The sequence below is a fragment of the Nycticebus coucang genome, chromosome 2 (assembly GCF_027406575.1).
Source record: "Nycticebus coucang isolate mNycCou1 chromosome 2, mNycCou1.pri, whole genome shotgun sequence".
In the NCBI taxonomy this organism is placed as follows: Eukaryota; Metazoa; Chordata; class Mammalia; order Primates; family Lorisidae; genus Nycticebus; species Nycticebus coucang.
Window position 1 is genome coordinate 23,450,482 of NC_069781.1, and position 15,891 is coordinate 23,466,372.

General features: G+C 50.2%; 1 protein-coding gene across 5 annotated transcripts in view; it reads left to right on the plus strand.

Annotated features, from left to right (window-relative positions):
* WHRN (whirlin) overlaps positions 1–15,891 on the plus strand; it is an 84,944-nt gene that overhangs the window by 54,445 nt on the left and 14,608 nt on the right. For 3 of the 5 annotated variants that reach the window (XM_053564797.1, XM_053564760.1, XM_053564768.1), the window contains 5 exons: positions 8,832–9,034; positions 10,064–10,100; positions 11,244–11,456; positions 12,090–12,299; positions 14,523–14,555. In XM_053564797.1, the coding sequence (XP_053420772.1) occupies positions 8,832–9,034; positions 10,064–10,100; positions 11,244–11,456; positions 12,090–12,299; positions 14,523–14,555 (696 nt within the window). The remainder of the gene's footprint in view (positions 1–8,831; positions 9,035–10,063; positions 10,101–11,243; positions 11,457–12,089; positions 12,300–14,522; positions 14,556–15,891) is intronic. The other 2 variants (XM_053564777.1, XM_053564788.1) reach the window with 1 other exon arrangement.

Here is a 15,891-nt window from a genome sequence, read left to right on the forward strand (position 1 = left end):
GGTCTGACAGTTAAGTTCAAGAACTCATCCAAGAAAAAGTGCTGCATACCTCCCAGCTGAATATGACTGCAGTCACTGTCCGAGTACTCCCCTTGAGAAGCTATGAGCCACGTCTACCCTTCAAAGCCATTTTGGAACTCTTTCTGGAATGGTCATCAGAGCTGTTGGTATTTCTCTTGATATCCTGAATTTCATCAAAATGTCTCTCTTCACTATTTCCATTATATTTGGGTAAAGAAAAAAGCTACTAGAGGCCGGATCAGGTGAATAGAGAGGGTGTTCCAATGCAGTTCTCTGTTTACTGGCTAAAAACTCCCTACAGACCGTGCCTTGGGAGTCGGTGCATCGCCAGGGATGCAAGCGCCTATTTTGCACACACCTTTTTCATGCCGATATTTTCAGTTAAGATATTCCTGTTTCTCTATCGACATTTACTTGGTCTGCTATGCTTCTCACAATCAGCTGACGGTTTTGATGCATCATTCTATGAATTTTTGCCATGTTTTCATCTGGTCTATGCATGGTGGCAAGTTTACAAACTTAATTTCAGACCTTGTATATTATGAATGTCATAGAGCCAACATTACAGTATCATACAATATCATCCCAAAAAATTCCTGCGCCCTTCTTATCACCTCCCCAGAGCCTCGGGCAACCATGGATCTTTACACTGTGTCCGTCAGTTTGCTTGTTACAGGACTGGAACCACCCAGTGTGCAGCCTTTTCAGAAAGGCTTCTTCCCCTTAGCAATGTGCATTTAGGATTCCTCTATGTGTATTTTAATTTTTTGCATGAATTTTTATTTTATTATTTTTTATTCTGTATATATGTATATATTTTCTTTTTGGAGGGGCACAGTCTCTCTCTGTCACCCTAGGTAGAGTGTCGTGGTATCACAGCTCACAGCAATCTCAAGCAATCCTCTTGCCTCAGCCTCCCAAGTAGCTGGGACCACAGGAGCCCGCCACAGTGCCCGGCTATTTTTTAGTACAGACAGGGTCTCACTCTTGCTCAGGTTGGTCTCGAATTCCTGAGCTCAAGCAATCCACTGGGCTCAGGCTCCCTGAGTGCTAAGATTATAGGCAGGAGCTACTGCACCCAATCTCTTTAATATATTTTTGAAATTTCAGAATCTTAAGAAGGTACATACGTTTTGGTTATATGGATTGCTTTTGTGCGATTCGAATTAAAGTTGCATGAGGTTTTATATTGACTTATGTTACAGAAGCTTATTGGTGTTTTTATTGGGATAATTTTAAGTGTACGAGTGAACTGAGAGAGTTTGATATCTGGATGATGTGCAACTCTTTCCAGCAGCATGACTTTCTATTGTGAGGTCCTCTTTGAGTGTTTCAGGAGTGTGTAAGGTTTGCTTCATACAAGTGTTGCACGGTTCTTGTTAAGTTTATTCCTAGGTATTTTGTTTCTTCTGTTGTTATTACAAAAGGGGATTTCCTTCCATCCTATCTTCCTACTGGTCACTGTATATAGGAAGGCTATGAACTTGAACTTGAGAACTTGCTGATTCTTACAGAGCAGCTCGGAGGCAGGTGAGCGGGCTGGTTTCTGGGCCAGCTTTGCAACTGACAAGGAGGGCTTGAACTTGTAACCCCCTCTCCTCTACCCCTCACCCCGTGTTTGTTCTTCCAGAATGAGGGGGTAGGTTAAATGTGCACATTTTCCAGAATGTGATTCCAGCCAAAACGAAAACTCTGTGATTTGTGTTTTTGCTTCTTTGCTTCCCTTCGATTAAAAACACTGGATGCTCTTTTCCTGTTGCAGTCTGTACAGCTGGGCTGCATGTACCCAGCCTCCCTGCACAACCTGGCCTTGTCAAACTTAACCTTTACGCAAGTGGAAAATGTCTCCTGCTTGTCTGGCTTGCTCTTTACCATGCACACTCACTTAATTGCTTATTCATTCGTTCTCGAATCCTATCTTATGCAGGTTGGCTAAGAGATTATGGGAGTCAGACACAGAAAGAAGGATAACGCAGCCAGTGTGCTGCATCCCCCTTGAATGACACACGTGAGGTTGGTGCCTCCTGCATGCTATTCCAGGGGGATGCAGCACATTGGCTTTGAACTCAATGCCTGTAGTCCATCATGATCTCAAACTGGGGAGTGCCGCAGGGTGCCCTTGGGGGGATTAGTGCTACCTGCCTTGGAGGGAGCAATCAGGGATTCTTGGGGGAGGTGTCATTTGCGCTAAGACCAGAACATTGGTGTTATCCAGGTAAGGAATGGAGGGACGAGTGTTTGGGGCAGAGGAACAGCATCTGCAGAGGTCCTGAGGTGGGAAAGGAACTATCACTGGTTGAATTTTAAAGGAACATGGGAGACAGGTTGGGAAGATAAGGCCTCACTCAGATGAAGGGAGGGAGGACCAAGGAAGGCACCAGGCATGGCAAGATCAGACATGCAGTTTATATCAATCTCTCTGCCACGTGGGGAAGGCACTGGGGTGGTGAGAGCAGAAGCAGGAAGGCCACTTAGGAAGCTGCGGCACTGGTCCAGATGGGGAGTGATGATGGCTGGGACTAGAGTGGAATTAGTGGAGAGGGAGGGTCTTTTGGGGAGGAAAGGAAAAATCCAGTGGGCTTGATGACAGAGCCAATGATTTTGGAGGTTTAGGCCTGAATTCTGAGATGGGGAGCCCTAGAGAAGAAACAGGCTTGGAGGAAAGAGTGGGAACAGGTCAGGGGTTAGATCATGGGCTATGTCTAGAGCTGCAGCGTCCAGGATGAGAAGCACTAGTCACAGGTGGCTGTCCAAGTGGGGTCTTGTGGCTGGGGAAGCGAATTTTAATTTTATTTGATTTTATTTAATTTGAATAGCAGTGGCTACTCTCTGGGACATTTCCATTATCACAGAACATTTTTCTGGGCAGTGCAGATTTGGAGTGACTCTGAGTCATCACAGTTAAAATGTTGAGTGGGCAAATATAAGCTCAGAACAGCATTCAGGCTAAGTTCAAATCCTGTACCAGTTGTTCTTACTGTGTGTCCTTGGGGAGCTGACTTCACCTCTCTGAGCCTCACTGCGCTCATCTATAAAATAGGGAATCTTCTATGCCTTGTGTGGTGCTTAATAAGTTTAGAGGATAATTGAACAAGGTGGCTGATCTAGGCAAGGTGCTCAGGGGTTGATCGTTGGCCTTCTTTCTGTGTCTGACCCCATAATCTCTCTGTGTTGACTTTGGAAGCCACATTTTCCTGTGGGAGGAACTGAGGACTGGCCTCTAAGCCCTAGGTCTAACCTTGATTCAGACCATGGCTTCCCCCTGGCCTTAGTTTTACCATTGATAACTTCTAGGGGTTAGAGCTGGCCTTCAGGGCTGCCCATGTTATGAACAAAGTAAGCAGGTACTGCAGCCTATCTGCCCACATCAGAGGGAACCAGAAGGAAGTAAGGGCTATATTTGGAGTCATCAGCTTCTCTGGGTCCGCCTGCAGCATTTCTGTTCATGTCCTGGTTGGTGAGAGCTCTGAACCAGGGGGGCTGTGTGAACAGCTCACCCAGACCCAGCCCTTACCCAAGCTTGCTCCAGAAACCTTAGTGTTCACCTTGATTTTTTAATTTTTTAAAATATGGACAAGGTTTACTGACTTCTGAACTATAGGGAAAAACTAATGTTTCATTAAAACTGCATTGTTGACTCATACTGAACAACAACAACAACAAAGCCCATTTAAGTTTTATACCTGACGTGGACAACTATTAAAGATTCTTAATCACAATAAGACTCTTCAATATAATTTGAATTTTCATTGTGATAATCCACAATCAATGGGGTCCTTTCTTGAAGATGCAAAATTCATTTTAGTACCGCCTTGGAAGGGTGGCACAGGCAGCCCAGAAGCTGGATGCTTCCAGAGTCCTTTCCCTGAGTGGCTGGCACTGGTGCACACAGCCCCAGATGGTGGGTTCCTATCTCTAGGCCCAGCACAGGGGTCAAGTCGTTTGCAGGCATCATAGGTTCTTCTTGCTAATTCCCTTCCTCAAGCCTGAATACTCTGCCTGCTATGTGCATGGCACAGCGCCCAGGGCTGACAGGGGTCAGACATGGGGAGAGAGCAGGCTGGCTTTTCTTGGAGGAGAGGTTCATACTTGCTTGAGCAGGATGTCTTCTGGCTGCCAGAATGAAGGTCAAACCCCAGCTCTTAGGACTCCACTTCTATCCTCAGATTCCTCATCTGTAAAATGGGGTAGCAGTCTGTGCTAGATGGGTGTGGTCACCATGTACTGGTCACCTGAAGGTAGAGAGGCAGGGCCTAAGCAGGAGGCAGGCGGAAATGTGGGGGTAGAATTTCAGGATTTCATTGGTGAATGATTAAGGGTGATGTCAGGGGTAAGCATGGTTCTTCAAAAATGTAGCTAACATTTATTGAGCACTTACTGTATACTAAATACTCTTTTACGTACTTTCTATGTGTTCGTTCAGTAAATATTCATTGAGCACCCACTCTGTGCCAGACACCGTTTTAGGTGCTGGGGATACAATGGTTAAGTGTATTAGCACATCTATGAGGTAGGTACTGATTTTATCCCTGTTTTCCAGAGGAGGTAACTGAGGCACAGAGAAGTTAAGTAAATTACCCAAGGTCACGCAGTGAGCGAGTGGCAGAGTCTGGGATCAGACCTGGACTCCTGGGTCTGTGCTCAGAACCACACGACAGATGGCCTTTTGTGTGGTTTGCATAACACACTAGCTGTTGGCAGTCTTGTTACCCCTGTTTTGAGGGAAGGGTAAAATTATTTTCCTGTGTCTCTTAAACAGTAAGAGGGACTGTTGACCAAGCTTGGCTGAGCACTCACACTGCCCCACGGGCATCGTCCTCACTGCCTCTGGGGCCGCCTCAGACCTGGGGGAACTGTGCTCCTTGCTTCCTGGTGGTTGGCCAAGTTCAGGGAGATTAGTGTCCTGTCCTCTTTGAGGCCCCTTCACGCTGTCCTCAGAGCATCCCAAACACAAGCCTGTCATTTGGAGGGATGTAGCTGATGGAGGAGTCTTTTTTCCAAACTAAGATGAAGGACATTCCACAGTCGACCCTCCGCTCCTCCATCAACAGTAATAAATAGTACACCTGTGGTGACAAATAACATCAGGCTGCCTTTATTTGTTTATCCTTCTGTGTCCTCCCCATCTCCGCCCCCCAGGTGAGCCGTGCAGTTTCAGACACTCATTCACGCTCTGCACCTGTCTCTATCCTGTCCCAGAGAGTCCTGGGGGCTGTGAGCGTTCTCCTGGCAACCCCAGGGGCTGGGCTTTGCCATTGCCTTCTGCTGTGGTCCTGGGCAAGTCCCTGTCCTTTCTGGGCTTCGGTCTCCCCACCTGTAGGGAAAACCCTGACAGAGGCAGCGTCTTTGCCTCTTTATTTTATTTTTGGCCTTGTTTACCTATGTGTCATCTGAGTTGGCTTCAGTGAGTAAGAAAAAGCCACATTGCAATGAACAGAGCTCTGGCTTCTCTTTGGGAAAGAGTGAGATTAAGACCTTTGAAAATAACACGTCAAAATTCACATCCCACAGACTGAGGATAAAGGGGAGACAAACAGAAGTGAGACCTAGAGTGGCGGCAGGGCAGGTCTGCACCCATTCACCACTTACCAAACATCTGCTATGTGCCAACACGGTGCTGGGATGAAGGTGGCACAGGGTAGTAGGAAGATGAGAGGGTTGTACTCAAATGCTGGGCCGTGTCAGGCAAGCGGCTTGGCGTCTCCAAATCCAGCTCTTCCCTATGGAAGGAAAGCATTTGATTCTCACAGCTACCTGGGAATTGTTAGTAGTATCGCACCCATCTCCCATATGAGAAAACTGAGGTTCAGAGGGTACTTGAGTGTTGTGCAGGACTACTCAGCCACTTTGTCATGGCTGCCTGCCTTTAAAACTAGGGGCTGTAGGGTAGAGTGGAGGTACACACCTCACTGGCCACCTGGGGCTGCTGTGGGCAGCAGGGGAGGCCCTGGACCTGTTTGAAAGTGGTGTGTGAAGTCCATCGCAGTGAGCACGTAGGCAACTGTCCTGGCAGGGTTCTGGACCTCACTTTCCAACAGATAAAAAAAAAAAAAAAAAAAATGAGAGAGATCTGGACATAGAAAAGTGGGAGTAACTTAGACCAGTTCAGATGCTGGGGAAGGCCTTGTGGCTACCCTGAAGTAACCCTGCCTAGAAATGGTTTGAAAGTAAGCCCTGGAGCAGGGGTGTCCAACTTTTTTTTTTTCTCTGTTGCACATTAGAAGAATGAGAGTTGTCTGGAGCCCACAGTAAATGTACAAACACTAATGAAAGCTGATTAGCCATAAAAAGGTCTGTGCATACTTTTCGTGATATTTGACACCAGAGATAAGCAAAAAAAGTCCTCACAAAATCAGCATGTGCCCCCCACAGTGCAGGTTGGACACCCTACCCTAGAGAGGAAGAGACAGGAAAAGATTGAAAAGAGACTGGGAAGATGGGCTCACACCCCCAGTAAGTCAGGTTTTCCTAAGAATGACTCCCATTTCCTGGCTGTTCCCCAGCTAAATTGCGCAGGCACCTGGCGCTGCCTCTTACAAATCTCACAGGGATGCATTTATTTAACAGGCATGAGGGAAATGTGACTAGCACAGCAAACCTGTAATTTCACAGATATTAATGCTTAGGATGAGGCTGAGGTAAGTGGCATGCTGGGTAATCCCAGGGACTCAGGTTGAATTAGTGACAGGTGCCTGGCTCACGGTGAGGATGAATGAGTGAAGTTTGGAAACCATAGCACTAAATTAGCCCCATAAGAGCCACCGACACACAACGAGGTAACCAGATTTATGTAATGAAAATACAGGATGCCATTTAAATTTGAGTTTCAGATAAACAATGAATACTTTTTGTAAGTATATGTACGCCCCGTGCAGTGTCTGGGGCATACATGTATGTTTAAACTATTTGTTGTCTATCTGCAATTCAAGTTTATTTGGGGATGTTATACTTTATCCAGCAAACTCCTCCCAGGCTCATAGAAGGTAAGGTTGATGCTCTTGGAATTAAGTTGTCCCCTCCCCTCCAAGACCCCGCGCCCAGCCTGGATCTTTGGGGAAAGGCCTGCACACAAAAGGCTTCCCAAAGGCCTGCACACAAAAGGCTTCCCTTACATATCTGCTCTTTCAGACACCAGTTCCTTTAATTACACTGCCTGGATGAAATATAGTGTGTTAAAGGGAAGATTAAAATCGATTCTCTTAGTGCAACAAAAGCGAAAGCTATTGAGGGGGATACTTAAGAAAACAAACCACTTCGGATGAAAAGTGCAGCTGGCTCTAGCTGAGAGCAGCGGGTAGCAGCTGAGAGGACTCAGAGCTGAGAGATGGAGCTGCATGGAGGGAGGTTGTGTAACTAGAGGGTGCGACTGGGCCTGGCAGGCGTGAGTCTCCTCATCACTCTCAGCGAGGCCTGAGTGCCCAGGAGAGCCAGCCTTCACTGCAGCTCTGCCTTTTAGCATCAGAGGGAGAGGCGAGGAAGGGGCTGCTGAGGCCCTTCCCCAGGTGGGGACTGGCACTATCCACACCTTTGTGGGTAAGCACTTATTATTATGCACTTGCTGGATCCCAAGCCCTGAATGAGGTGTAGAGTCTCATCTCAAGCTCCTTATAGGGAGCCTGGCTGGCAGGGGGGTAGGAGTGGGGGTGGGGGGGGCTGCCTAATTCCCCAAGGACCTAGGTTCCTCAACCCTGGAGCTCAGAGACACCGAAAGGAAGAAGGGATTAGAGATATTGCTGTGTGGCATTGGGAAACAGGTGCTGATGACTATAGGAATTTGGAAAAGGAAAATCCTGGGCTAGGACACCCCCCCCTTTAGAGATGGAGTCTCATTCTGTCACCCAGGTTGAAGTGTAGTGGCATCATCGTAGCTCACTGCACCCACAAACTCCTAGACTCATGGGATTCTCTCTCCTTGGCTTCCTGAATCTCTGGGACTACAGACTAGGATCCCCTTTTTACACGCTGTGAAAGTAAGGCACAGAAGTGACACAGGATTCCTTAGGTCACATGGCATGGAAATAGCAGGGCCAGGATTTGAACCTAGGTCTGATAATGTTCAAAACCCATGGTCATAGCACTTTGCCGCCTCCTAAATCATGGGGGCCTTGGAGGCTTTTAAGCAGGGACAGATAAGTTATGAAAGCCTTATTTAGTCCAGCACCATGGCCAGCTCAAATGGAAATACACAGTGAGGAAGATGCTGGCTCAGGACTGTAGAGGGAACATGTGGGGACCCGGAGATGGGGGCTGCTGGGGCTGGAGGAAGAGACTTGCTGAAGCCTCTACTCCAGGGAGTGCAGGCAGAGTCAGTGATGGGATCAGATTTCCAGATGTGGCTGCTACAGGTGGGGAAGGATGGTAGGATGATAGCTTTGGACACGCTGGGTTTGAAATGATACCACATGGTCCCCAAACAGAGCTCCTGGTGGGAGCCCAATAACAGAAAGCAGATAGGCCTTGGGGCCAGCCTGACCCCAGCACTCGTCCTCACTAGCACGGTGGTCATAATCTATGTGTTTAACTTTTCTGAGCCTCAGTTTCCTGAGGCTTAGGATAGTGGGATAGTAATCAGAAGAAATATATTAAGGAGCAAACTAGTCTGGTGTGATGTGCTTGTCCTCACTCGGCTGTGTCAGAGATGGTCCTGGAGTTGGGAAGGATGGAAATCCACATCTTTTTAATCATCTGATGATTTTTTTTTTTTTTTTATTGAATTCCCACTGTGTGCTGGGCTCGGGGCTGGGAATCTCCAGTGTGAGTTAGTGCTCTGCAGTCAGGCCAGGCAACTGTGTTTATGGTGGTCTTGGCAGGTTGGGGACCAGATTCTAGAGGTGAACGGGCGCAGCTTTCTCAGCATCCTACACGATGAGGCGGTCCAGCTGCTCAAGTCGTCTCGGCACCTCATCCTGACGGTGAAGGACGTCGGGAGGCTGCCCCACGCCCGTACCACCGTGGACGAGACCAAGTGGATCGCCAGCTCCCGGATTGAGGAGACTGCCGTGAACACAGGAGGGTCAGGCCACTTTGCTCACTCTGACCTGCAGACTCCCAGGCTTCTGAGCGCTACAGACAGCCCCCTCCAATCCCACCAGCACACCAGCTCTCAGAGCCTGGGGTCCCAACACCAGAACATGACCTGGAATCCCTCCCTCTCCTCTCCTGGCCTTGGTTTCGTCCTACAAAGCTGAACTATACTCCAGTGCTCTCATTTTTAATTCACCCTTAGGCACATTACTTAACTCATTCTCAGCCCTTCCTTGCTTCATCTGAAAGTGGGGATCTTCACCCTGCCCGTCCCAGACCTCTTAATGAGGCCTGTGAGTTAATGTGGGTGAAAAGGTCTTAGCAGCGATAACGTGAGACCCAGTGACTAGGAGTTGAAGAGCTACAATGATGTGGCGTGTTAACCTTTTGATCTTTTTTCAGAAGTCAGCCTGGTGGCCCCTGGGCCAAATACACCCCAAATAATCTTTTTTTCTCTCCTGCCCTCCCTTCCTTTCACCTGCACAGTAGTGTACATTTTTTAAATTGGTTGCCAACATTTAAAAGGACATCGGATTTTATGTTAAAAGCTAGATTTCTGGGTATTTCTTAGAAATCAGGAAGTCTGGCACCCTGGGCCCCCATGGTCAGCAGCTGAGCTGCACCTACAGGTTGGATTTGGGATCTCCAATTTGCCCATTGCCACTGTCCCTGGGCTTGGCCAGACCCCAAGGTCACCTGTCAGTCACCATTTCTTCTCTCCATTCCTTGAGTCACCTGACTGGTGATGGAGGGTTGGCAACAATGCAGGAGTCCACCTTGAATAATTTGGGGGTACACTGTCCACATTGTTAATTGGGAGGTGAGGCTGGAAGCTGCTCATCTGTCCAGGGGTTCATATACCCCTGAGCAGCCCCCAAACTGAGCTGGTGGCAAGTGGCAGCCATGATGTGTGACTCTCTGAAAGCTTCGCTCTTCCTGCTCCAAATCAGCCTTTTCCCTGCTCATGCCTGTTTGAACTACTCAGGCACACCTCTGAAGATGTCGTCTCTCCCCACAGGTTTCCTGGAGATCTCAAAACAGAGGGCACAAACAAGGTAGGCATTCTTCCTCCTAGGGTATCTCCGCTCCTTCCTAGCCCCCCAGTGGGGGAGCCCTGGTCAGGCACAGGGTGCCAGCAGCTTGCACACGCTGTCTCATTTTGGTCTGGCAGCCCCTGACTGCCCACCCCACCATCCACAGAGTCAGTGTACCTACCAGGTTCTGGGCACCACCCCTGGCACCAGGATTCACGGCAATGGACAGTACAGACTAGGTCTGTACTGTCATGGAGGTCCCACCCTCATAGAAGCTTAAAAACAAAACAGACCTTCAAGCAAATGTGTAATTGGAACAGATGCTCAGTACTGCCAAGTTGGGTGCTGGGAGTTATTGGAGAGAGAATAGGGATAAGGCACCTAACTTCAGTGGGGCAGAAAGGAGAGGGAGAGGGCACAGACCTCTTCCACTTAGGTGCCAACATACCCTTGATCAGTAAACTCAATGTTAAATACAAGTTGTTGGATTACAGGCGGGGGGAGGGGATGAACCAGTCTGAGGGAACAGCATGTGCCAGAGCCCTGAGGCCGCGAGGGCCTGGATTGTTGGAAAACAGAAGAAAAGGCACCTCTGGTGGTGTTGGAAGCAAGACAGTAGCAGGAAGGATGGCCAGATCACATGGGGTTTCATGGGCCATGCTGAGAGGCTCAACTTCTAACCTAAAACAATGGGATGGCATTGAAGGGCTTTTAGCAAGGTAGCAACACCAGAGGTGTGTGTTTTCACAAGATGGCTTCAGCAGCTCTGTGTAGGCGACAGGACTGAGGGCACCAAAGGGGAGACAGCTGGTGATCGGAGGGGCTGTGGCAGGGGCACATGTGCAGGTCTGAGCTGTATTTTGTAAATATAGGTGCTATTATCATCCCTGGTTTCCCAAAGGAATTTTGAAGCCTAAGGAATAAAACAGGAACCGTAGTAAGATTACTTGACTCAGATGGTTGCAGAGATGAGATGAGATAACAAAGTGCCATGTGACCACTGTGTGACTGATGAGGGCCCCCCCATCAAGATGTCCCGTGGGGGTTCCCATGCATGCTGAGACCACTGAGGGAGGGGCCTCTGCAGTGCTGCTGCTGGCTGGGTTTGGCCTCTTGGTCCCAGAGCAGCTCAGAATTCCTGGCCTCTGCCTTTCTGTCCTTCAGCCCGGGTTTTATAAAGGCCCAGCCGGCTCCCAGGTGACCCTGAGCAGCCTGGGGAACCAGACACGTGCGCTGCTGGAGGAGCAGGCCCGGCACCTGCTGAACGAGCAGGAGCGGGCCACCATGGCCTACTACCTGGATGAGTACCGCAGTGGCAGCGTCTCCCTGGAGGCCCTGGTCATGGCTCTGTTTGAGTTGCTCAACACGCACGCCAAGGTGACCACACTCTCCCCCGGCCTGGCTTCAGCTTTTCAAAGGCTTTCCCTCTGTCCACCTGAGCTCCTACAGCTGGCAGCACCTCCTCCAGAAAGCTCCACACTCTGGGGAAAACAGACAGAGTGCCCTGGGATTGGGGCCCTAACTCAGGGGTTTCTAACACTGAGTGCACATTTAGAATCACCTGGATTGTCCTTAAAAAGCAATGCCAGGCACTATCTTGGGCTGGTTAACTCCTCACAAATAGGGATGGTCATTCTCACAATAGCCCCCACCCCTGCAGATGACTGTGCCGAGCCACCTGACTGCTGTGCTGGGAGTCTGACATTCAGAAGCTGAACAAAGGATTTAATCCATTGGGAGAGGTTACATTTTGAAAGATTTGATTTAGAGATAAGTAGGGAGAAGGGCACTCGAGGGGAAAGGACAACCACAGGCTCTGCAGTGTGAAACGTGGTGTGTTCAGGGAGTCACAGGTGCACATGCCAAGGAGGTGTCCAGAAGGGATCATGCAGGGCCCAGTGTCCAGGCAAAGGCATTGGCCTTCTCCTGAGGGCACTGGAGAGCCATAGAGGGTTGAGGAGGAGAGGACATCAGGGAGACCTACTGAGTGCCCTCTTGTCCCCACTCCAGTTCTCGCTCCTGTCTGAGGTGAGAGGCATCATTTCCCCACAAGACCTAGAGCGCTTCGACCACCTGGTGCTGAGGCGCGAGATCGAGTCCATGAAGGCACGGCAGCCTCCAGGCCCTGGGGCTGGGGACACCTACTCCATGGTCTCCTACAGTGACACAGGATCATCCACAGGCAGCCACGGCACCTCCACCACTGTCAGCTCGGCCAGGGTGAGCTGCCCCTGCCCCATCCCTGGCTTGGCAGCCAGGGCAGGATTAAGATACAGGCTTTGGTGTGAGACCAGTCTGTCCAGATCCCAGCACTTCCCAGCTCTGTGCCTGGCCTCTCTGAGCCTCCTCCTCACCCGTAAAAAGCTGATGGTTGTTGAGTGCCTGCGTGGCTATGCAGGACACCAGGGGAACAAGAGAGACATGACTTTGCCTCACAGGGCTCACAGTCTGGGGACCTGGGGGCTGTGGGAGAAAGGCGAAAAAAAAAAAAAAAAACAGGTAATTAGGTAGGTAGAAAAAATAATTACAGTCGTGGGAGGATGAAATGAGAAAGCACAGCCATGCATTTGGCAGGATGCCCGGCTCCTGCCGAGCTCTCAGTAAGTGGCAGTGGTCACGCGGAGTTGGATTGTGCTTTTTCTTGCCCTAGAGAGGCCACCCTGTTGCCTATGGAACCCCAAGCCCAGCTTGGCTTTCCTGCAGACTCACCAGATCCCCCAGAAAAGCATCTGGTTCATCTTGGGGTGTGGTTTTGTCCCCAGGATGCTTGGAGGAAAACCCAGGTGGCCTTTGCAAGAAAGGGACAGGAGCACATGCCTTGATATCCATCTACGTGGTGGGAAGAGCAGGGCTGAGGCCGGGATGGCCTCACATTCTCCTCCACGCTCCCACTTCTTGCCTTTGGACCATCCACCCACTCCTCTATGGAAGGGGAGGGAGGAAGTGCAGTGCCTTAAGTACCATTAAGGCGCCATTGCTCCCAGATGCTGAACTGGGTGCCCTTATTGGTGGATTCTCGACTCAACACGGACACAGCATTAGTTGGCCCAGTGAACCGGAGCAGGGGCAGTTGCTCAGGGGTGCAGGGATGTCAGGGTTGAGACGCATGTGGTAAACGGGCAAGGGTGGGCTCACAGCTGCTAGGAAACAGCCTGAGCTAGAGTGTGTGCCTCTCTCCTTTGCAGATCCCAACTCGCAGTGTGGCTTTCCTTTAGCTCTGGGTTCCTGGGGGTATCTTCTGCTCTTCTCCCCATCCCTATCATCCCCAAGGGTGCTCATCCCCTTGCCAGGATGAGCCCAGAAGTTGCCATGCATTTCTTTAGGGCTGAGCATGGCTGCAGTGGAGGCTGTTTCATGTTTTGGGACTTCTAGGGGCAGGGAGGAGGCCGCCCCTGCAGGGAGTCTTTGGGGACAGATAAAAGGGTGTCCCTAAGCCCCTCCCCAAGTTTCTGAGGTGGGAGCCACTCTGAGAATTGGGTGTTTTGAAAGTCCATGACCCACCAGGTAGCACACACATGTCAGGGTTAGGACTAAGCTTGACCAAGATGCTATCCTGAAGGTGGATTCTAAGAAAAGTCTCCAAGCAGGAGAGTCAGCATGGAGAGGTTGCATCACCTCTTGGTGCCTCAGCTTCCTCACTTCCCCCAGCTTATTGGGAGGATGCCCATGGGCCCAGGAGGAGGAAACTGCTAGTACCAGCATCCCACAAAAGCTGCCCACACCCTGAGGGCAGGTGAAGCCGCAATTCTTTCTGACCGGCCACCGCCTGGCTAAAGAAAACCACCTGGAGATTTGCATCCAGGGCCTCGTGGACACTTGCAGGCTCTGGAAAGCACTAGGCTGAGGGACTACCTGCCACTGCTCCTGTGACCTTCAGCCCACGAAGGTGCCCTCCATGTGCACAGCTCAGACCTCCATTTCACAGACTCAGCTGCTCTGCTGTGGCAGGGCTTGGGCCTCCCTGAAATCTAGGCCTTCTCTGAAGGAGGCTTCCAAACAGGCTCCTCCTTGAAGTTCTGCCTTTTGTTAGTAGGTGTGACCTTAGACAATTCACTTCCCTTCTCTGAGTCCATCTTTCCATCTGCCAAATGGGATTAATGGCCCCAGCCCTGCCCTAAGGTGAATGACCATCTCCTAAATGCCCTTCGTCAGGGACAAGTTCATTGCTTCAGAGCAGTGGGGACTCAGCTGTTTCCCTGGGGGAGGCAGGCACCATGAGGGGTGTTAGTTACAACAATGGGGCTCTTTCTTCCCCTCTCCTTCCTTTATTTCTGCCCAAAGCCTTCACAGTAAATAGAAAAAGGATCTGGAGACCCATGTTTACTCTGCATGTGTGTGTGTGCGCGCGCATTTGGGGACTGGGTTGTTGCTGTGCCCACCCATTCCCTAATATTTATTTGATTTATTTTTCTTTTTGCCTTTTGCTCACCCTTCCTCCCCCAGGAGCGGCTGCTGTGGCTTATAGACTTGATGGAGGTACTGTCCTTCCTGCGGGCGGGGACTGTGGGCGTTCCTTAGCCAGGGTGGAATTTGAGGGCTGTGGTCCGTCCTACCACCCCCTCACATCTGCACCCAGTCCTGGTGGGGACCAGGGCTGCTTCTTGGTGCTCACCGTCTCTCCTGGTCACCCATTGGTCAGGCTTCCTCAGGCTCTAGAGTGAGAATGCCCTCCATTCAAATCCCAGCTCTGCCACTTCCTTACTGTGTGACCTCAGGAAGTGGTTTGACCTCTCTGAGCTCAGTTTCAGGATCTATAGAATGAGGGTGGTAATTCCTGTGCTGTGAGGTTGAGAGACCTCTTGGCCTTTGCATATGCCATTTTCTGTCTGTCTAGAATATTTTCCTTCCCAGTTCACATGGCCTGACTATTTCCTATGTGCACTTCAGCCCTTAGTTTAGACCCACCTCTTCCGAGAAGACTTCCCTGATCTCAAGGGAAGTGACTTTCAGACCCTGGCTCCTCAGGCTCCCTGGGCTTCCTTTGGTCACACCTCCTGCCTCATTTTATTCTCATAACTGCACAAGTCTCCCCAGTTACCCACCCCAGGACCTCCAGCTGCATGGGGCCAACGACTGTGTCTAGAGTCACCTTGGAATGCCTTGTGCTCAGCTCAGAGCCTAGCCTGTGTTACTGTTAATAGTTGGGCCTTTATCCATAACATTAGTAGCTGACACTTGCCGGGAGTTCTCCATGGCACTTGTCTGCTTTAAATGCAAGTAGCTAGGAGTGGCAAGTGCTGCTGTGATCCCATCTTACAGAGAAGAAGACTGAAGCTCAGAGAGGAGACACAACTTGCACGAGGTCACACAGCCAGTGAGTGGTGGAGTTAGGGTTCAAACCCAGGCCTGAATCTCACCGTCTGGCTGAGATTCTCCCCGGAAGGATCGCACCAGCTGCCTGCTCAGCACCGTCTGGTCATCTGTCCGTCTCCTCCTTTCCTCCTCCTCTTCCTTCCCTCTGTTCAGGAATTGATTGAGGACATGCTAAGTGCTGTGTGCAGCTCTAGGCACAGGGGATATAGTGTTGAACAACAAAGAAATACTTTCCATGGTGGAATTTAGAGGACAGCAGGAGTGGCAGACAACAAACACAAGAGAGCTGAAATATACAGCAGGCTGTGATGTGATGACAGGTGCTGAGCAAAAAAGGCAGGAGGGGAGGAAGGGAGGCTGAAGACCTGCAAGAGGTGAGGGCCAGAGCCCTGCCCACATCTGAGAGAATGAGAGAAGACCGTTTTATAACACAGGATGTGCAAAGGCCCTGAGGTGAGGGCATGCCCTCAGTGCCTGAGCAAAGTCCGGGAGGCCAATA